The 23,304-nt window shown below is 36.2% G+C and overlaps 1 protein-coding gene across 6 annotated transcripts in view; it reads left to right on the top strand.

Annotated features, from left to right (window-relative positions):
* KCNH7 (potassium voltage-gated channel subfamily H member 7) overlaps positions 1 to 23,304 on the top strand; it is a 220,538-nt gene that overhangs the window by 159,588 nt on the left and 37,646 nt on the right. For 3 of the 6 annotated variants that reach the window (XM_042040298.1, XM_042040295.1, XM_042040293.1), the window contains 3 exons: positions 15,215 to 15,640; positions 20,269 to 20,668; positions 21,139 to 21,338. In XM_042040298.1, coding sequence (XP_041896232.1) covers positions 15,215 to 15,640; positions 20,269 to 20,668; positions 21,139 to 21,338 — 1,026 coding nt within the window. Of the gene's footprint in view, positions 1 to 15,214; positions 15,641 to 20,268; positions 20,669 to 21,138; positions 21,340 to 23,304 lie in introns of all 6 variants that reach the window. The other 3 variants (XM_042040296.1, XM_042040297.1, XM_042040294.1) reach the window with 1 other exon arrangement.

Here is a 23,304-nt window from a genome sequence, read left to right as displayed (position 1 = left end):
GTCAACAAATAACTGTTCCAGTTAATAAAAGTATAAATTACTGGTCTCTTTATTTTGTTGCTTAAGAAAAACTGCTTTGTTGCTTTCGATCACTAGTGTTCAGAGATTATTTATCTCCTTGAAATTCATCAGTCTGAAGGAATATGTAATACACAATATGTATCTGTTGTTTCTGTTGTTCATGATTTATCTCAATAAATGACTTACAGGAAGGTAAAACTCTATGATCTTTAAACTTCTTGTTATAATAGTTTTCAAAACAGTTTCATTATCCGCCCACCTCTAGGAAACATATATATACCCAAACTGGTCATATGGCTGATGAAATGATAAATATATACCTTGACAGGCTACACAGAATATTGTGATCTGATTTGCAGACATGCCGAACACCCACACATCTTCTGAAAATAGAGCTGCCAGTGAAGGGGGGGAGACAAGGTGGGGGGGGAGGGTAGTGTTCATGTATGAAGTGATAGACCTTGTAGTTTCACTGCATGTTTTTGTAATCTGGCCAGCCTCTATTTAGTTCCCCAAAAGATTAAGAAATAAGTAACCATATTCTCCCAGGGCCAATAATGCTGTTGATATAAAAAGAACTATTATATGATCATAACTTCAAACTGACCTTCAGGTTTTCAGGCTAAAGAAAACTACCAGCATCTAGGACAGAGAGGGGCAATATAAGACCTAAAAATAAACCAAATTATCTATCTATACGTTTTCAGCAGTCTGATTCAGCTGACACACTGTGCTGTTTACATCCTGCAATAACTCACATACACATAACATTTCAAGGCTGTTCATTTTGCATTCTGCATAAAGTAGAAAATTCTGAATACAGAGGAAACAATTTTGATATCTTCCAATTACGCAGCAAGATTATATATATAATAGTGAAATGAGGGGGTAAGCAGAGCCAACATTTCCTAGTTAATGTACGGAAAGTTTAAATTTACTCTGAAGTGAGAATCTTCTTTTTCCTGTTATTTGTCAATTGACATAGTTTATACAGGAATCATTCCCTTTCTTTACAATAATGCTTAGCACCCTCATGCAATAAAATTTCATCTTTTATTGTCTTTATATAATTAGGCTTTGTAATTACTATAGATGTAATTACAGAAATACTATAAATGTGTGTAATTTCATTGTCATTTAGAAGGTGTGACACACTCTATGAAACAAAGAAAAGCAAAGAAACCGTGGTGAAAACTAATAAAAATACTTCAGTCCCAGTGTGGTCACTGTGCAAAGGTGACCTGTGACCTGCGCAAAGGTGTCACCACAACTGGAAAGTAATATCTTTTGCACCAGAGCAAATAGTCATTCCAAATGCATGGAAGCAGAAAATAAAGCCCACTGTTTTGATCAGTTTCAGAAGAAAACATAGTATTTTCATTATAATTATTTAGTGTTGCACCAAGTAATAAAAATAAGATTCATACAATTGTGAAAGATAAAATATTCCTTCCTTAGAGTAGAGCCTCTTCTTTTTGTGACAGCAGAATAGGCTCAGGCGTCTGAACTGCTGCAGTGTTTTGAGAAGATTTCACAACATATGGTAGAAATGGAGCAGTCAGAAAGCCCAGCTGCTTTGCAACATGCAACCTGGATGCATCCTTAATTAGTCCATGTCCTTCCCTCAAGATCTACTCTTCTGAAAAGGGGATTACCTGATTTTGCTGAGTTGGGGAAAAGTATCCGCTATCTTCTATGAATTACACTTTTGAGTAATCAATGTTTTGTGATCTCTTTGGTTTTACTGCCTTGATGCTGACCTTTGTTAATATTAGAACATTTGCCAAAACATCATTCCTCTTCTGATGCTAAGAAGTGGGAGAAAATAGGCTTTCAGACTGCATTGTAATTTGTTCTGAAAATAAGGAGTTGCGTGTAAGAACCAATACTCTACAAAGCGAGTAAAGCTGATTGAAATCATGCAAGCAGCATTTAGGCAAGCCTCATTTCTCTGGTCTAGAGCTATAAACACCCACTTCATGGTGGATTGACCTTGGAAGTTTCTAAACTTCGTAGGTTACTCTGCTGAAACCAACAGTTTTGACGCCCACCAGTACAGTCTCACCATGAACTGCAAGTCAAGCCCCATTAAGATCCAGAGAACTGTGAGAATCCTCTGATGCATTTGGCATGCACAGTCTGGAATAATAGCTTTCACACATGCAGTTATAGTTGCCTTAAAACAGCTATGAAAGAAGTCACAGTCCCTCCTTCATGTAACCTTAGACCCATGCAAAAACGTAGTGTGGAAGAGACCTCTAGAGGCCATCTAACCCAACCTCTTACGCAAAACAGCACAACTGCAAAGTTAGATCAGAGTCCGGTGGTTACCACGTTAACTCAGGACACAGTTTCTATCTTTAGGACAGCATAAGTGTATGTTTTCCCAGACACAGACAGCAATAGCAGCTGACGTGTGGAGAGAGGAAGGGAAGAGGGCCGAATGCTGTGGATCTCATGGGTCACAAAGAGCTGCTATTTTTCAAGGATACTGCTGGTGTAGCTAACATTCAGGACAACCTCTTAGAAAGAGGCAGTCCTGGGTTGTAGTTCCAGAGTATTTTGACTGTTATTCATCTTACATAAATGACCATCTGTTAAAAAATCCACAAAAATAACCCTGGGCATCACGGACTCAGACACAGGACTCCCTCCCTCTCTAAGTGCCCTTACCCTCAAATGGTCTGAACTCTGCTCTAGTGGCAGGCACCTCACATGTACATACTGAAGGACCAATGTTGGATCTAGCCACAAAATGCCATAACCTGGACAGGCAATGTTTAGCATTTACCTGAAATTATATAGTCACACCTATTAGGGGTCATTTTCCTCAGAAAAAAAATGGCAGGTATGGTCAGCTAACAATTTAAATTCTTTTCTCTTTAGTGTAATATTAGCTAGTATGCAAACTGAAAAACTGGTGGGTAATCCAATGATTAATTTTTTCAAGGAAGTTTGTACTCTCCCACATATCACTAATGAGAGAAATTGTGCATAAATTAAATTTTAAAGAGCAGAAAGTTCCTGCAATTTCCAGGTAGTATGATGATTATAAAGCAGCTATGTTCTAGTACTGATTATAAATGAGATCCTTAAGCATATTAAGTAGAAACAGCAGTGAGGTTATTATTCTTTTGGCCTGGGCGGGGGGGGAGGAAAAAAGCATGTGGATTAGTTGTTTTTGATGCACTGGAGCTGAGGAAAATATTTTCTGGTTAGGGTTTGATAGGGTTTAGCATTTTTTTCCAAGTAGTAGAAATAGTAAGAAAAAGACCATTAACCCAAATCAGCATAGTGTGCTGTTTGATAAATTCTGAATGCCCTCAAAATTAATAAGCCGAACAAGATCATTTTTCTCATTTATTACTTGTCATGTGTTAGAATTTGGATGATGCTTCCAGGTTGTAACTTGTAACAGGATCAATAGAGAAGGGCAAACCCAGGATAGTTGAGTTAATGCTTGTACAAAAAAAAAAAAAAAAAAAAAGAGGGAGAAGACTCCTTAAATTATTGAAATATCAATAAAATCAGTAAGGGAAAAATCAGGGATCAGATGTATGAATCAAAATTCAAAGGTTCGCTGAATTCCAAATATTATGTTTAGGAAATAGATATAGTTAATAGATAGCTATAGTTAATAAATGTGGAAACACGTATTTTCAAAGCATTTTTCAAGGTTTATGGGTGGTATTGGTGTTACTGAACATAAAATTATTGAGCATAGCACTGTTACAAACCGGTTTAACACAGCAGGCCAAAGGAAACTAAGTCTCTGTGAATAAAACAAATCGGACCCAGAAAGGTTCGAAATACACCCAAAAAGCCATTATTAAAACCAATGGAGGTTAGATGTTGGTGCCAAAAAACTGATATATTTTATTTAATAGTAAAAGAGGCAAAGAGAGAGAAAGAAAGATATAAGAAAGAAGGAAAGAAATAAAGTGTGCGTGGGGGGTGGGGGGAGAGGGAGTGATAGGGGTTAAGTAGAAACACATCTCCCTTCCAGGGGTCCCAACGATGTCTCGTTGCTCCCCTCCATCTGGTCTTCTTGGTGGTGATGGTCCCCCGCTGCTGCCACGCGCCAAAAAAGTATAGAATCCAGTGGATTAATATACGTTTGGGCCAGGTGAGAACGCCCAGGTGCCTCCCTTGCAGGGGGCCAGTTTGACACTGTCCCTTGCAACACTGTGGATCTGCTGCATCATGCTGCAGTGCTCTGGTGCAGGGTCTGGGGACCCCTTGGGAGGGTCCTTTGAAGGGCCATGACACCCCTTCAGCTGGCCTTCATGTGGATGTGGCTTTTCCTGGGGTGAAGGGGCTCCTGCAGCTGGGCTCCTCTGCACAGTGGGGGATGGGCGTTCACTACCTCTGACCAGATGCTTTCTCACCACGCACCCAAAGCCTCTCCTCCCCCACACCCTTTGGTGTGAGGGTCTGTGCGAGCCTGGAAGCTGATAGCCCCGGGGCTGTGGTCTCCACCCAGAAGGTGCTAAGCTTGATCCCTCTGTGAATGCATTCTTCTCCACCCAGCCCAGACCTGTGTCACTATCTTACCTCCATCAACGAGTAGTTCAGGGCCTCAGTCAGAAGGCCTATTCAGGGTATGGTGGTCTTCTCTACAGCTTTTGTAATACAGTTTTGCTATAATAGGCAAAAGTCCTTCATGGAGACATTTAAGCCATAAATTATAACATTCAGTCTCTGACACCATCTAAAGTGTAAAAATATACTATAAAATAAAAATCTATCTGAAATAAAGTACTGAAATTGTATAAAATAAAAATCTATCTGAAATAAAGTACAGAAATGGTATGAATATTTAGTTGATATTCGTAGTACATAGCAAGCTCAGAGTTTCTTCTTGATATTTATCTTTGGTAAGTCTGTTTTTCTTTGACAATTGAATAAATCTTGCATTATAGCACATGGTGAAATTGTCTTTAAGGTATTTTGGGTTTATTTGCAAGCATAAAAATTTCTTTTTTTACTCAAAGAATTGATAGTTTTGTATTAAGGCAGTATCTTTTTAAATATGGAAATTGCAGTAGCTAGTCAATATCCTGGAAGCTGGCATGAAATGGTATGTTCAGCTTCAGACAAACTGTTGAGTATACTACTACTACTAATAAATGAGAAACATTTATAAAATGGGAAGAAAAGTTCTTCATTTCACAGCTTTGCTTTTTTTTCTAATCTAAGTATCCATCTTCTTTGAAAATGTTCTACTTTCTAAATGAATTCTATTAATTATGAATAAACCTACTTTCTTTTGAAGCAAAAGAACTGCTGAATGATACGGGCTCACATCTGTACCAATTTGTTCTGTTCAAAGAAGTTTAGTTTCACTGGGTTTGTAGGTGAGTTCCGAATGGAAGACTATAACCAAAGGAGAATAACACCTTTTGCTGCAGCTTAGTCTCTAATGCTGTTAGTTGCTGGGTTTGGAATCGAGGAAAATTCAGAGCCTGTGGCTCATGGCCATTCTGCAGAACTTGTTAGAGTCCAGCTAATTTATTTTGACAAATAGTGTTAGGATAGGATGCAGACTGTAGCCTCCTTCCAGGTTTTCAAAAAAGCTTGAAAAATAAGTTTTGTCTAGGATAGTTATTTCCAGATTTATTGTGCTGTCTGTTTTCTCACTTCTTTACACCTACAATATTCAGGAAGCAAAGGAAACTGCAGTTTGCACAGTGTGATAAATTAGTCAATATATCTAGAAAACAATGAACATTAAGGCTTACAGGCTTCTATCCTAGGCATTTTTTCCACTGGATTGAGGTTTTAATGTCTGCAGTAGCACCAAAAAGATTCCCATATCTCCCTGTTTGTCACAGTTTAACCTCAGCTGGTGACTAACTATCATACAGCAGCTGCTCAGGTCCTTCCTGCACCCTCAGTGGGATGGAGAGGAAAATCAGGAGTGATACTAATACTAATAGCAATTGTAAACAAAAGGAGGGAGGAAGAGAAAAGGGGAGAGACAGACACACAGAGGAAGAAGACCCAAGAAAAACAAGTGGTACAATACAGTTGCTCACTGCCTGCTGACTGATGCCGAACCCATTCCCAAGCCATGATCAGTCTCTCTTCCTGGTAGCCCCCTCAGTTTATAGTCTGGGCATGATGTTCTATGCTTTGGACTATCCCTTTGGCCAGATCAGGTCATCTGTCCTGGACATGCTTCCTCCCAGCTTTTTGTGCACCTGCTCACTGACAGAGCCTGGGAAACTGTAATGTCCATAACTTAGGGTAAGGTCCATCACTTAGCAACCAATGCATCAGTGTGTTGTCAACAGTATTCCCATACTAAATCCAAAACAGAGCACTGTGTCAGCTATTAAGGAGAAAATTAACTCTCTCATAGCCAGAACCAGGACACTGGTTAAATCCATAAATAAAACATCTTGTTCTCTTCTATACATGAGCTTCATTTAGCATAACATGGGCAAGGTAGAGCCTCTCAAGGACTTACTTCTGTCTCACTGATTTTGTGCTATTTTTGTTTTGTTATTGTTTTTGTTGGAGTACTAGAGTATTTAGTGAAGAATTATTATGAAGATCATACCATGTCTTGCCACAATTCCCCAAAAACAAAATATGTTTTTGCATTGTAAAAAAAATGAAAGTGTCTAAAGTAAGATCCAGCAACTGACTGAGCAAAGGCAAGTTTGTCTGCCCAGTTCTCCATGGTCACAAATTCACCTTTTTTCTTTGCCTAACCAGCATAAATTGAATGGATGGCCCTAGAAATCTGGATCATGCTTTTATAGGTTGGTTTTACTAATGAAATGTAATTTGTATCATCAAATTATCTGCATCTATGTATGCAATCTGTTCCATCTACCCTTGCCAAATGGCTTTTTGGTTAAAATACTGATGATCAAATTTTATGGAAGTTTGGGTAATACACTGAACTTTCCTGAAAGTGGTGTTGAGAGGGGAACTTGGGCAACCTGGGCAGAATGCTAAGACTAAATGTATCCTTTAAGTGAACAAGGTTGGGAAGTGCTCATTAAGCACAAACAAGGAGAGCCACAGGGAAGATGGTAATTTCTAAAGTAAGCTTTTCTCCCTACCAGAGCAGTTTCAATTGCAGTTCATACATTTTTAAACACTGTGGGGTCTAATTACAAAAAGCAGATTTTGTAGAAACTATTGTTTGCTTATTTTGCATATTATGGAAAAAAATTACATATACCATGAAACTGAAAGTTAAATATGAATATATACATAAGGATCTTTTCTCCCTTTCTCTTGTACTCCTCACAGTTCTGTCAATAAGTACTATAATCGTAGAACCAAACTGGGAATGTAGCTACTTCATTTTCACTCCATGCACTTCAGAAATTCTTACAGCTTTTATGCTTTTCTTTATCTGCATCAAAGTATTTGACAGCTAGCAAGCCAGTCAAAGTGTAAAATAATGAAAAATACTTTTTTCATAAATATTCTAAGGATGACATAACATCACCAAGTTCAAAATCTGCTTGTTTTATTGTCATGCCATGAATAGATGATAGAAAATATATTTTCGATTACTAAAAACCGCACAATAATTTAAGCCTTTATAACAAATTTGACCCTTGATATTTTGTTTTCAGACATATAAGTGCTTGTCAGCAGCTTAGTGTTGCCAGAAGAGCAACGAATAACTCACAAACTCACTAGGATGTTGAAGGATAGCATTTGCTGTCTTCTGAAATAATATCTCATAATGAATTTTAAAGAAGAGTGTTACACAACTTTTAATACATATTCTATCATTAACTTTTGCTAAAAAAAAGTCAGTTGTAAATATCTTCTTTACTGATCTGTATATCCCTAATTTAAGATTTAAATTTCAGTAAAGCACTTTTAGTAAATCTATATGCTTCTAACTGTTACTCTGACAATGCATTACCCACTAATGTGAAAGTAATTATATACGGACTGGCAGGAAGAGGCTCCTGAGGTTTAAGATGATATACCATTTCTTAATATTTTCATGGAAAATGAACTATAAAAATATCTCCTCTCTTTTAGTATCTAGCTTAATAAAAATAAATTATAGGTTAGAGATATTACATGTATTCAATTTTGGGGAAAGAGTTTTGTTTGATGGTAACATCCAATAAATATTATTTCCCTGAAACGTAAAAATTGTATTTTACAAACAGGAGAAAAAGGCTGTTCTACTCCTTTAGTCACAAGACATGCTTTCACACATAACTTTCTTTAACTATTTGAAGATTTTGGGTGGCTGTGTATGTAAATATGCTTAGCTGAATAAGATTCATGTAATTATTTGATAACTTTATGAAAGTTTGGCACTTCATGGCCTCAGCAATGAAGTTAGCACTCCCAGGAAGTCCCATTGCTCTCAAACAAGCTTCAGGTAGTGACTGATATCTGGAACAAAAAAAAATATTAAAATACACTCAGATAAGTTTTGAATTTCCAGGTTCAAATGTTTTCGTATTCAGCATTATATACAAATAGTCATACTGCATAATTTTAAAGCCTTTAATAAAGACAAAGGATAAAGACAAGAAGACAAGTATTATTAACATTCCCCACCATTAGTATCTCAGGAGACATTCTTCAATAGCTATCCTTTGAAAGACATGTAAAAATACCTTTTACATATAAAAATACCTTTTAACACTGATGTATGAAAACCTTATATAATGCTGTGTTTGGAGGGTTTACCAAGTCAAGAGCTCTTCAGCTTTCTTTCAGTACTGGTGTAACCTTCTTAGTTGTTCATGTCTGCATAAGGAAGACAATCATCAAGATGACTGAAATACAAAACTCCTTTAAAGTGTTTTGGGGAATTAGGTAATGCCTACTATCAGAGAGCCAATGTTAATTTAAATTCCATTTGTTCATTAATACTCGTGTAATATTTATTTTTAGTTGGTTTTAAATTCAGAAATCTCCTTAGGTCCAGTCTGTAGATGTCTCATGGTAATGGTATGAATAGAGAGGAAAAGGAAAGATATGTACTTGCTAGTTATAACTTGGCAGCTTCAACAGAACTAATACACAGGAGAAAAGAGAGCCAGGAGAGGTTTCATCAAGAGAAGACTGTTCCATAAAATCTATTTAAATCATTTTAAAGCTGAAGTAATACTGCCTCATTTTTGGGTGCACTATAATTCAGATTTAAGGTCAGGACAAAACCAGTCAATTACAAGAATATGGCTTTAGCTTACGAGTCTGATTCATGTTTCTTATTTCTTTTCCTTTCCAAGTTTTTCCTGTCCAGTACTGTTATTAGCCTTGTTGATAAAGATCTGAAAATTAGTTCAAAACTGCATGTTAAAAGGAAGAGACTGTATTGTGTATTTGGATTAGATCTGAAGAGACAGATGTTCCATTTCCTTCCTTTTTTTCCACTAGCTACAATAATGTTTCCAATACAATTATCCTGGTTCGGTTTCTTCTTTACATTTTCATGTAAATTGCCTATTTTGATGTTGAATATGCTTTATACAATGAGTTTCTTAAATCACTATTCATAGTAGATATTCAATCTCTCAGCATACAAGGAGCTGATGTGTTTCTAGATTTGCTACATCCTTCCTGGCTTAACGATGCAGGAGTGATCATCCACTCAGTTCTCAGGGCTGTGTGCCTAGCATTGGGCTGCTGCTGGAGTGAGTCCAGCAACACATTTGCAAAATAATATTTTTTCATGTCCTATAGTACTTCCTAGAAATAAATATTTCAACACTGTATTTGAACTGGTACCGTCTTCCATAGTTTTACGCAAGATGTTTTATGGGTGAGATAAATGTTTATTTTAAAGTCCCCAAAGTAATTTGGGACTATATTTATAGTTTGAACTTTATTAAATGTTTATGAAATTCTCTTAACATAAGAGGTGCTATGCCGTAGATAATCTTGGTAGTACAAGATTTACTTTAATTCATCTGTTGCAAAAGCAGCAGTGACAAAACAGTATTTAGCACTGAGTAAAACTACATCCTTTAAATATACATACACTTCATATGAGGCACACTTGGTCATGAGACATAGCAAAGTACCATCCAATTTATTAAGGTTTGCAGCCATCAAACTTCTACGTCTACTTTTCACACAGATATCTGTGTCCATCTACCTTAAAGCTGTTGGGTTTTGCTCAAGCCCTTATACCTCTTTCGGTATTTTGTCACCTGTAAACATTGTTCTTCATTCAAATTTTCTGGATGTGCAGTACTTCTGTCCAAGATGAAAGTTCTGTTCTCATGAAGTGGTAGAATAACCAGGAAACCATACTGTTAATCCATGCAAGGGTTTGACAGAAATATTTCTTTAACAATTTATGGTGGCATTAATCATTTATTATTTCTGCTATGATTTATTCATATACTATTATGCTTCTTTGTTTCTGGGTCTTTGGTTTTTGCTGTGTGCATTTGCATCCTTTAATAAATTTAGATTGAAAATGCCTCAGAACAAAATTTATGAATATACATGTGATAGTAATACAGGTCTCGCAGCAGAGTCTCTTGAAACTGTACAGTTTGAATAGTAGAATCATAGAATGACAGAATGGTGTGGGTTGGAAGAGACCTTAAAGATTATCTCCTTCCAATCTCCTACCGCTACTCCAGGCTGCTCAGGCCCCATCCAGCCTGGCCTTGAATACTCACAGGGCTGAGGCATCCAACTTCTCTGAGCAGCCTGTTCCAGTGACTCACCACCCTCACAGTAAAAATTTCTTCCTAACATCTTATCTAAACCTGCCTTCTGTCACTTTAAAACCATTCCGCCTTGTCCTCTTGCAAAAAACCTCTCTCTGACCTCCTTGTAGGCCCTCTTTAGATACGGGAAGGTGCTGTAAGTTCTCCTTACAGCCTTCTCTTCTCCATGCTGAACAACCCTAACTCAGCCTGTCTCAATAAGAGACATGCTCATCTTTGTGGCCTCCTCTGCACTTGCTCCAAGAGGACCACACCCATCTCATGCAGGAGGCCCCACAGCAGGATGCAGCACTCCAGGTGGGGTCTCGTGAGTGTGGCCTAGAGGGGAAAAATCACCTCCCTCGACGTGCTTGTCACACTTGTTTTGGTGCAGAAGAGGACAAATATTTGTGTGAATTCTTAAAAATTTAAAGAATCAATTAATTTAGAGAAGTAAGAATTATGGTAGCCCATTGCTGTTGCAAAACATCTTTTATGAATGTTTTCTGCTCATTATCCTTTAGGATACTTTCAGTTGTAAATATTATTCTCTCTACTTGACAGAAATTAGAGAGGTTGAACAACAGCTTGCATAAGATCACTGAGAAACTCAGTAACAGACACCAGAGCAAAATTCCCAGATCATCCAAGATCTTGTCTAACATTTTGCCTACATATTCTATTTTATAAATGAACCTGTACAGGGAAGAAGAACAGTCAAATACTGTTTCTGCATGTGATGCTGCAGAGCTTATAGCAAGAGTCCCCTACACAATCCAGTTACCCAGTGAAGCATATGGCCAATGTACTGCAAAGCACATCAACCCAGTTTGGCTCTTTGACACTTCATCAAAAAACACTATGCAGAACAAGGTCTTTTAAACACAGCACAGGGCAGAAATTATACCTGATACCAGGCAGGTTTTCTCAAGGGGAAAGAGGATAGAACTGCCCGAAAAAAGATTTTACCATAAACAGTGTAACAGTGTAAAGTGATAAGGCTTACTGAATCTTTTTTTTGTAAGTAACTGTCACCTGATAGTCCCTCTGGTACACCTCTGGTACCTACACTTCCTTTCTCCTCTTACTTAACAGAACAACAGCCAATAATAAATTTTCATTATCCTTAAATATATATTTTTTTAAATTTCAGTGAACTACTGTTATCTTTGAGAAACTGAAAGCTACTGAACAGTTCAGAAAGAAAAATCTACCACTGTTAATTTATGAGTTACTTTGATCTCACTCCATATTTTTCTGGGTATCTGATTGCAGCCCTTCTATAATAAATGCCACCTTGAACTTGTGATCTTAGGAAGTGAACGCATGAACCTAAAAACTGTAGAAGGTGTTCACCAGCCCTATCTTTGTGAAACACTTCAAGCAAGATTCTCAGAGTAAAAAATGAGTTTGAATGAAGCCTTCTAACTTGCAGCAGTGCTGCTTCAACAGTGCACGAGATAAACAGGAACACAGAAAAGTTGAGGTTTATATCAGCATTTTTTACTCAAAGACAAAATATAGTACAGTTTATTTAACCTTGAAATGTTGTCATTTAAAATAGATTAAATCTTATCACCTAATACTGCTTGTAAAGCACTCCAGTAATAAATACATTCCTGCTTTCCCCGGGAAAGCCAGTGTGAGGTGGTATTTCATCAAGTTTGAATACCCCTAATTTTCTTAAGAGAAACCTACTGCAGCTAGTATGACTTTTTCTACTTAACATTATAGTCTTCTTTTTGGTAGGATGCAAGGAAGCTTGGCTTTCCTGTCATGTCATGTCCCAAGGTTCAAAGACATTTTAACACTACAATTCTTCAGTCTTGTCCCACTCATATTTCTTACTCTTAAAAATGTTTCATTCCCTAAGCTCTTTTACAATCCTAAGTATGAGTTTTACAGTCCAGAAGAGAAAAGCTAATACATTTTCTTTTTACTAACAATAAATGTGACAACATCTATTTTAAGTAAGTGGAAATATTAAAGGTCTTCTGAGTGGATTTCTAAGTAGACTGAAGTCTTCCATCTAGCCAAGATGGCCAAATTGGCCAACGGCAGTAGCCAAGCTTTGCAAGGATGTTACACAACAGCAAAAGGACAAATTCATCTCGTAATCAATCAGTCTCTATTGAAACTGCCAACATAAAACTAAATAATGTATGTTCTCTTTTTTCTGTATGTGCAACTGATTTTTTTTATTTGAGAAATGAAGTCACATCATCTTTCTCAAGATACAACAAACAAAATAGCTGTGAGTGTTTGTTTTCACTTCTCATTGCATGGGTGTAAGCAATGCAGAAATGTAAAGTTCTGTATAACATTATGAATATGAAACTCACAACCATCAGTTCAGCCTCTCCTGTGTTGTATGTCTAAGAAACTATCACCAAAAGAATTGGATCCATTTCTGCTATTATCAATTTTATACTGCATTCCCTCATTTTGTCCAATTGTTTAGGGTTTTTAACTCCAGTTTTCCCCAACTCAATTTAAACCAATTTAGGAATAAATGTAACTAAAGTTACATTAGAACTCAAATTTCAGGGGAATAAGTCCAATTTACATTATGCGTTGTTCTGAAATTAAGCACAGGGTCTGGAATTTTCAAGCAACAGAAAGAAACGTGAAGTAAGCTTTGTTGTCCTTGTTGCCTAATCCATTCCCTTCATTGTCTGAAATGAAGAACAGTGATATAAATTTTATAAATAGCAGTTCCCTTGGCACATATACTCACTGTTCTCAAATATTAAGAAAACATCCTTGTCAACTCATCAGGTGGGGGACTGAAAATATTAAGACTGCTAAGAGACTGAGTAATGCTTCAGCTTGCTGTCACCTAATGTGTTTAATGCATAAAAAAATAGCCAGCACCATTAGTTAAGTGCAAGTCTTAGTTACAATACAAAAAATTGATGAACAGCCTCTACCACCAGCTCAGCACAGTGCTTAGTGGCTGCTTGAAACTAGCATATATTCTTTTGGATTCCTTAATCACTTCTTTCTTCAAGTTCAAAGAAGAATGGTTATTAACCCCTGTGTTCTCACAACATTTTCGGAGTAGAATTTGACTGTATAAAATTAGCGACACTTAGATAAGGATAGGATCTAAGGTTTATACAACACTTGCTGTTGGAAATTTAAACAGAAAAGAGTGTGCTGACCCTCAGAATTTTATAAGATTATGTTTGAGGAGCATGGACTCCCTCAGTCTTGAACAAGATGAAATCTCAAATCCCAAAATACTAACTGTTAAAAAGAAGGCAAATAAAAGCAGACAATATCGCTGACAAGGTATTTCTCCTTCCAATAATCATTTCATTTGAGTAGAATTATTCGTTTTAATAGCTTTTGAAGTAACTTTTTTTCTAAATATAATTGTTTTTAATTAGCAGGAGAATAAGGAATAGGCAGAAGTAACTGGTGAAAAAAGGGTATAAGATTTCTTGAACATGAATATTGCCCAAATGGGTAATAACTGACAGTCGTCACCATCTGATGTTTGTTCACTGGTCTGTGTAAAATGAAGTGGTGATCTGAGTCCCATAGGATTTGGAGATCATTTGCAGCACAGAAGGCAATAATTAGCATCATTGCTGACAGTCCCAAACGCTGAATAGGGACAAAATATAATTTACCTTCTTATTCTTAAAGGTTTTGTTCTTTCATGTCAGAGTTCAGTCAGACTGAAAGAGCAGCCAAAGGAAATTTGTTTTATCTGGTGCTCACACAATGCTTGCTCTCTGCAACAAAGCAAACATTTCAGCTTCCAGAGCTAGCAAATTAGGCAGTGCTTACAAACATAATCCTTCCAAATAAAATTGAAATCCAGCTTAGATAAGACCAGCAGGTAACAAATCCATACTTTTAAAGAAATAAGCCTTAGGCATTGACAAAAGTAGAAGTGGAGCAAAAGGCAATACTCCTGTGGTATCCTTTGTCACACCTTTAGCTGAACTAGAATTATAGCCTCAGTGAAATTTGTCTGTGCATGAAGGTTTTTCACCCCACAAAACTCAAAGCATAGATAGCTGTTGAAGACACTAACAGATCTTTCTCTAACTTTTTTTTATTTTTGGTTGCCTACATTTTCTAATGAGAGTAAACTCTTTTGTAGGGAATTCAAGCCAATGATAACAGATTTGCTTTGGGAGAAAAACACTACATCCTGCAAGAAAAGTCATTCACTGGCCATGAGCAAGCTGCCAAGGTTATCCTGTGGAGGATAAATGAATTTGATGACATGCTTAATAATGCAGATTTTATGGATATAAGATATGCCTCTTAATGTTTGCTACAGGGGACAAGAATCAACCCACAGTGCAAAATTGCCGATGAATTTATTGGACTTGGCAGACACTACAAATTTCACAGAAGTTTATTTTGCCAAAACACCAAGTAATTGAAGCTTAATCCTCAAAACTACAATGAATTACTTATTAAGTTTGTCCTGTATTTGCTATGTTTACTAGAAGTTGGAGTAGATACACTGTCTGATTATTGATGTGGTATACTTCTTATTCTAGGTCCTATCCTTAGGGGCTGATGTTCTACCAGAATATAAGCTCCAGACGCCTCGCATCAACAAGTTTACTATATTGCACTATAGTCCTTTCAAAGCTGTCTGGGACTGGCTCATTTTGTTGTTGGTGATATATACCGCCATATTCACCCCTTACTCTGCTGCCTTCCTTCTGAATGATAGTGAGGATCGGAAGAGGAGAGAGTGTGGATATTCCTGCAGCCCACTGAATGTTGTAGATTTAATTGTGGATATTATGTTTATCATTGACATTCTAATAAACTTCAGAACAACATATGTAAACCAGAATGAAGAAGTGGTAAGTGACCCAGCAAAAATAGCAATTCACTACTTCAAAGGCTGGTTCCTAATTGACATGGTTGCTGCAATACCTTTTGACCTGCTGATTTTTGGCTCTGGCTCTGAAGAGGTAAGCTTAAATTAATTAGAAATCTAAATCTTAATTTATTACTTCACAGTGGTATCCTATGTATCCTAAAGTATTTTTTGCTTGTCATTTAATAGGCTGCTTAGTATTTCCATCCCATCTTTTAAAGTTAAACTAAAATTAAATGTTCCTTTGTAGAATAATATACAATATTAGCTTTCATTGACAAGAGCTAATATCATTGCTGAATCGTTGAATGATTTAGCTAGTATTTTTCAGTTATACCATATTTGATACTGTCTTTAGAAATAATAAATATATTGTGTATGGATGACTTGGTCAAATGGTTTTATCTAAGAACTGCCGCTTTGATTTGTCGCTTACTTTGTAAAAACTGCCCATGATGCATATGAGTGCTGTGTTGGCATTGCATCATTAAAATAAATTTTCTGTGTTAAAAATGTTGAGATCAGATGTTTACTTAGCAGAAAATAGATTAGTTGTAGCATAAACTATACTAGTTTTCAAAGAGATGTGGCTGTTGTCTATTTTATCAAGAATATGGACTATCAGAAGAAGAAAAAAAAGATTACTCAGGGTTAGCCTTGACAGACATGATCTATCTCCTCACTCTGTCTGTACATTGGAGTAAAAAACTGTTCAATATATGCATCCAAAAATGGCCCAAAGGTGTATAAAATATATGCTATATTCTGGATTTCTGATCCAGTTCTTCCAAACAATTTTATTTAATTTAAGAAGGGCTAAAATCATAATATATTTTTCCTGAAAAGTGAACTAACAAGTAGAGAGTTGGGTTTGACTTTTCTGTGATGCACAGAATGAAGAAGTTGTTTTTTTTAAAAGCAGCAAACCAAGCAAAAGGTAAATAAGGAGTCTAGAGAAACATGAGATAAAACCATGCAGTAAAAATAAATTTTATTAAGGAAAGCAGTAAGAAGAGAGACAGTAATATAAAGGACAGAGGGAACACGTTAATAGTTCTCTTACCAGAAGAGAACTTTTTTATTCAGAAGGTGATTAAAAAGATCAGAGATTTAAGAGAAAATTTGATCACCTGTGCATTCATTATCTGTGGCTGGTCTCAATCTTTCTGCAGATAATTTTCTTCTGTGGTTTTGAAAGCACAGGTACATGAAAGACAAACATTTTCATAATGGCATTACTTCTAAATCAGACTACAGCATTCCCCTTCAGGCATGGTCTGCATCCCTTTCTGATCATTGAGCACTTATCATTGCGAAAAATTATATTCAATGATTAGAAGTGTGGAACATAAAGGATTACAACAGGGACCAATTCCAAAGTTCATTTAAGGAGTCCTTTTTGGATTTGCCCCTGAACATCACTCTTACACACCTCCCCTGTTACAGATGCACTTAAGAGTGAAATGCCAGGTGCTAAAGTCATGCTAAAGGGATAACTTTAACATAAGATAATGTCACAGATTACAGTAACAAACAAGTGTATTCTTGCAGATAAATAGACAAATATAAAAATGTGGAATTGGAAACAGAAATTATTGGACCATGTAATGACTTTTTCACTATTGCAGGTGTAAGTAAATTGATTCTTTATCCCCTCAAAATCTAGTAATTGACCTGAAAAAACTGGTTTGTGTATCTAAGCAGTAATGACACTATATAGATTATGTCCCATTCACCATGCCATCACGGCTTCTCTCTCATTCATGGTATTGAATATGTCAATCACTTTTCTAAGCTGCTACTTACTGCAGTTTTTCTTCCTACTTTGCTACCTATAATATTTCACCAATAATCCCTTTTTGATAGTTTAGCAAGAAGCAAATGTAAAACTGTCAGAATGGAGCATTTTTCATTTAATAGAAATTTTCAGTCATAAGGGTTATCTTTTTTATGAAATAGCTCTTTTTTTTTTTATCTAGAGATTCTTCAAAGAAGATCCCCAATGAAAAATTGTATTGAATAGTCTTTTTATTAAACAACATAAGCTCTAAAGAGAGCTCCATATGTGCTCATGCAGCTTTAAAACACCTTGATACCAAATGGAGTCTTGAAAGGACAGGAAATAATAATCCAAATACCACATGCAGCACTATCTGAATGCTTCTATTTGAGCCATACTTTTTCAACTATAGGAAAGCAACAGAGTTGGACCGTTGACTTTCCAATTTCTATAATAGGGAAATAATGTAATTTTAATTTTTTTTTTTCTGCTTAAGCAGACTCAACACAAAATGATGATGGTTGGTAGCAAATAATTCTCTCTTTTGTGTGTGTATGTTGTAAAAGTTAGGTGGCTTCCCTCATACTTGGGAAGATAAAAATATGGAGTAGATGGTGAGAAAAGAAGAGAAAATAAAAGACTCTGATGTGATTATAATAGTTGTGATCAACTATTCTTGAACTTGTAGTCCAGCAGATAGGTATGATGAAAACAGAGAAGCTAGCAATCCAGAGAAGAGAGCAGCATCTATCAGATTGCTCTTTGCAGACATTAATTGTTGGCACCAGATGAGGTAAGGTAACTAACAGAATAGGACCCCTGCCTCCTTGAGTGTTGTGCTGATCAAAATATTCCAGCACACCAACAAAGTTGCATTGCATGAGATGTAGTTCTGAAACCAAGAACTTCTGTCCCTGGCCAAGTGACACATGGAAGGTGTACTGTTACTATATGAAGGCTACCTCTGTGCTGGGACAGCATGTGAGGCACATTAAAACTTGTGAACCATGCTTTTCACCTCTACCACCAGCTGTATTTTGGTGTTAAAACCTCTCCACTGTGTTAAAGAAAATTAGAACTCAGGATGAGTTTCTTGATGTTTTAAAGCATATCAAGTCTCATTCACGTTGATTTTATCCTTGAAGAGATGGAGTTTTCTTGTGTTATATACCTTCCAAATACTCCAGATCTCAAACTGATGTATCTAAGTATAGGATTGACACTGAGGATGAATAATATTAGCAAGTTTTAACTTAAGAATGGGGTGGAACAGTGCTGACATACTGTAGATTCACAATCTACCATCTGATCTATTTAAGGGGCACTGTAAGAATATGCAGCCTCTTGCATGATGTAGAGATATGACTACATCTGTAACAGAATGTTTCAAACACCCCACGAAAAACAAATCTTAGCTTTTCTTAAAGGATCATAAATATTTAAGCCTGATCTACCTTACAAAAAAAATTACCTAATCACAATATTCACATGCTTCTGAATCTCAGCCTAGGCATAGCATTTTGAAGGATATGGTCTTTCAGACTACTGAGGTCACTAATCTTTTTTACGTGGTAATGAGAAATTCACCCTGAAGTTACTATTTGGGATGTTAAACTGAACTAAGGAGTGTTACCCTACATTATCCTCTTGCTCATTTACTCAGAAAATATGAACAATTTATTGAGTTGTCCACTGATAAATGCAGCCAAGAAAGACTCTTGTTTTGTTCCAAGGGCTTTGGGGTTTTACTCAGAAATATGGTAAATGCAAGGATTTAATAAAACATGAAAACTAGTTTAGTACTTGTTGCAAGAAAGCTTTAATGTGATGCATACTACTGTCAGAGTGCTTTGTGAGGCTTGGAAAACTTTTCTTGTTAAGTGTCATGTGTCATGTAAGTGTTAAGTGTCACGTAATGACATGCATGTTAAAAAAAAACCAAACCAACCCGCTTATTAAAAATGTGTTCAATCTTGGCATTTACTGAATACTTCAATATCTGTTCAGACTTGATGCAAGGAAAAAAGGTAGCTGAGGGGGTTTTTTAGTCCAGTTGTCCTATTTACAATGCTGTCCATCCCTTCTACAAGGAATTAGCAAGTATAAAAATGATTTATTAATTGAAATTTGCAAACTTGTATTAATAACCTTTAGATTCCTTTAAAAAGATCAGAGCTTCAAAGAGGCTGCAATGAATAATAGCACAAGTCTGCACTAAAAAGCTTGGAATACATTCCTGCTTAAAACGGCTCCAATTTATTTTTCTAGTGGTATAGTATTTTTATTACTGGCTCTTGCCACTACACCTGAAAGATGCAAAAAGATTCATCTGGAGTAACTTTTCCATGATTTTCTGTTCACAGTGCTTCACCTTTTTTACTTGTATGAGTGTTCATACCATTACAAACAGGAAGAATCTTGTAGATATACTCTTTGGGACATTTCTGCCCTAGTACTTCTCTTTTCTAGAATATGTGTGCCAGAGCATTGCAAGGAGTTTCTAAGCTAGGATCAAATACAGTCACATGGCTTTGTTCAAAAATACTTATTATCTATGTGGACAGTCATATATCATGAGTAGTTCCAATAACTTACAGATTTTTTCATGTTAAAAATCATGAATCTATTGGATCATTAAGTCCATTATGGTGGATTGAAGAGTCCAGATCAAGAAAAATATTCAACATGGAAGAGTATCTAGTGCATAATAACAACTTCAATATATCATGATTTTAAATGTACATTTCTTATTTTATTCCCTGGTTTTATAATGAAATTGATAGTTTAAAGAAAATGAAATTAAGATTACATTGAAATGGGTTCTTCTACTTATTTTGATGATTTCTCAAAATAATGGAATTTGAAAATGGTTTATTCATGCTTATTGTTCATGAGAATACATTTGCTGATGGGGAAAACTAATTTCTGTCTTATTTTTACAGACAACTACATTAATAGGCCTTCTGAAGACAGCTAGACTGCTGCGTTTAGTGAGGGTAGCACGGAAATTGGACAGATACTCTGAATATGGTGCTGCAGTTCTGATGCTCCTCATGTGCATATTTGCACTAATTGCACACTGGCTTGCTTGCATTTGGTATGCCATTGGAAATGTAGAAAGGCCTTACTTGGCTCACAAGATTGGCTGGTTGGATTCTTTAGGAGAACAACTAGGAAAGCATTACAATAAGAGTGATGCAAGCTCTGGACCATCCATCAAGGACAAATACGTTACAGCACTTTATTTTACCTTCAGCAGTCTGACAAGTGTAGGATTTGGAAATGTGTCTCCAAACACCAACTCAGAGAAAATCTTTTCCATCTGTGTCATGTTGATTGGCTGTAAGTAATTTTATCGTGGATTTTAATCTTTTTTTTTCCCTCTGTGTTTGAGCAAATGGCTTAACATTCTAAGCTAATAAGATTATAAGCATGCAGCCAGAAGGGCAAATTCCTAGGGAAAGAATGTTGTATGCAAAAATATGTTGTGACTCATTCAGTGTCAGGAAGTAATCAAGTTGCTTGACTACTCAAAATCTGTTATCCAAACTGTCAGAAGATTTGTGTTGTATATCAGTGTCTGTAAGCAATCCTGTATAGGTAAAGAAAGTGAGTTTTGAGTGGATTTAGGAAATTATAGCCCATATAGTCCATATTTGGATAATCTTTTTTTTTTTTTAATTTAAAACTGAACCTATAAATGTATGCATACCTTTTTAACTCTTCTCTTTGTTCTTAACTTTTACTTAGCCATACTCATCTGCAAAGCCCAACGATATGACTTAAGAAAGTTTTGTTTCTATTTAATCCAGCATTAATGTACGCTAGCATTTTTGGAAATGTATCTGCAATAATCCAAAGACTCTACTCGGGAACTGCACGGTATCACATGCAGATGCTGCGAGTGAAGGAGTTCATACGCTTTCATCAAATCCCAAACCCTCTGCGGCAGCGACTGGAGGAATACTTCCAGCATGCGTGGACCTACACCAATGGCATTGACATGAACATGGTATGTTCTTCTGTTTTTCAGGCAGAGATGCTGAGGAATAGATAAATGCATGAGAACTTAAAAAGAGACTGTAAGTCTTTAGTATTTATAAGCTGTAAAAGTACAAGCTTAAGAAGGTGGATATATACTCAATTATTGACAATCAAGCCACTACATATTTGACATCCAGACATTTCACTGCCTAGGTTATCACCAGGTATATCAGAAATCTCAATTTTCACTTTGTATCAGAAAGCTTGAGAACTGCAGGTGACTCCTATAAGCTTAAATAGAGAAAAAAAAACCATAGGTTTCTTATTTCAGACATAGCTGTTCCAGAATTTTGTTTGTTCTTTGCCCTGATTTTCCACTTCCAGTATCAAACAAGAGTACCTGTGTTAGTATCTATAGAGTTACTGTTCTATAAAACCCACAGAGCTCAATTCTTTTCAAAATACTTCCGTGTAATCTTGAACAGGTATATTGGGAATGGGTTGAAGAGAGGAGCAGGCAGGTGTAGCTGCTCTTTTCAAAGAGAAATATTTGAATCACATGATAGCCTGAAAAGTAATTCACTTGCATATACAAGCCACATAATTCTGCACTGAAAATCAACACAGTATTACTAACCATTTAGCCATCCACAGAAACTCATTTCTAGGAAGTGACAAGGAATAATACTCATACTTTCTGGTTTTGATAAAAAAGCCCCTGTAATCTCTCCTTCTATAAATATATGGCTAGCTAAAAAGGAATGACAATCTGCTAGTGAGCAAAAGTAAGCATCTGTATCTCTGGCTTTTTTTCTGGAGATAGATTTTTTCTGAAAAGTCAAAGAAATATGTTTTCTGAAAAATCAACATCGGTTTGAAGACATTGAGGGAACTGTGCATCTTGAGGACCTGTGAATCTGTGTCTCTGTAGGGATGCTTTCCAAAGCTGTTCAGAGCTGGAGATTAGAAACTTTGCAGAACTCTGCAGAAAGCTGTCAAGAACAAGAAAATCTATACACTTTTGTAACAATTTAAATAGAAATCAACTTCCAAAATTTTGACATACATTTGAACAGTTTTCACATGGTATCTGTACATACATTTCCGAATGATGGTCAGAGTACTATGCTTTTATGCAGTAAGCAGAAACAATGGTCTTGATTAAAATCTTCTATACAGGTGAATCACTGACAGTTTGACTTTATGGTTACCATTAAGTAAAGCAGATCTTAAAAATATGATAGAAAATTAATATATTGGGCTTCACCTGCCACTTCCATGAGTGTCCCTCCAGAGGGATAATATCCCCAGGGCAGGACAAGGACACTTGTATAAACCTTTTCTGGGGATTACTGCAGTGGAAGGCAGCATCAGTAGCTTCATCCTGTGTGGCACTAAATAGCCCTTATTCCTTCTGATGGCAATGGAATTGTGGGGTACTCAGCACTTTGCAGGATCAGGCCCTTAAGTGTTCAACCTAAGCCTAAAGTAGCTCATTGAATTATTTCTGAAGATATTACAAAATCATGTATGCCTTAACTAATTCATTACCACTAATGGATGTACTAAAAACTTATTTCACATGAAATAATAACTATAACTGCATGTTGTCACGTGAAAAGTTGCATAATTCAGAAATTGGTGTACTGAAATTAGTCTTGGATTTGTCTTTAATGTGAAATAACAATTAAATGGATTAAATAGCCCATATTCTGCAATATGATTGTGAGGCAGTATGGAGGATTTGTTTTAAATAAAGTGTGGAAAAACCCTCAAGTTTAATATCTTGTTTTGTTGTATTTTATTCCTTATTCTGTTCACAAGTTCTATCCCTCAAGTTTTATATCAATCACTTAATTTCCTTTAAAACTGAGTTTGAATGTATTACACTTAGTACAAGGATAATATGAGAATTGTGTGATTTACGTTGTACTTATGAAAGATTTATCTCTTTCCTGTCTGCTTCACACCTAAATACATGGAATAACACCACC

This window comes from Corvus kubaryi, unplaced genomic scaffold, assembly GCF_017639235.1.
Source record: "Corvus kubaryi isolate FWS band 111438036 unplaced genomic scaffold, C.kubaryi_AGA036_p1.0 37396, whole genome shotgun sequence".
NCBI lineage: Eukaryota > Metazoa > Chordata > Aves > Passeriformes > Corvidae > Corvus > Corvus kubaryi.
This window is presented reverse-complemented; position numbering and strand designations above follow the sequence as displayed.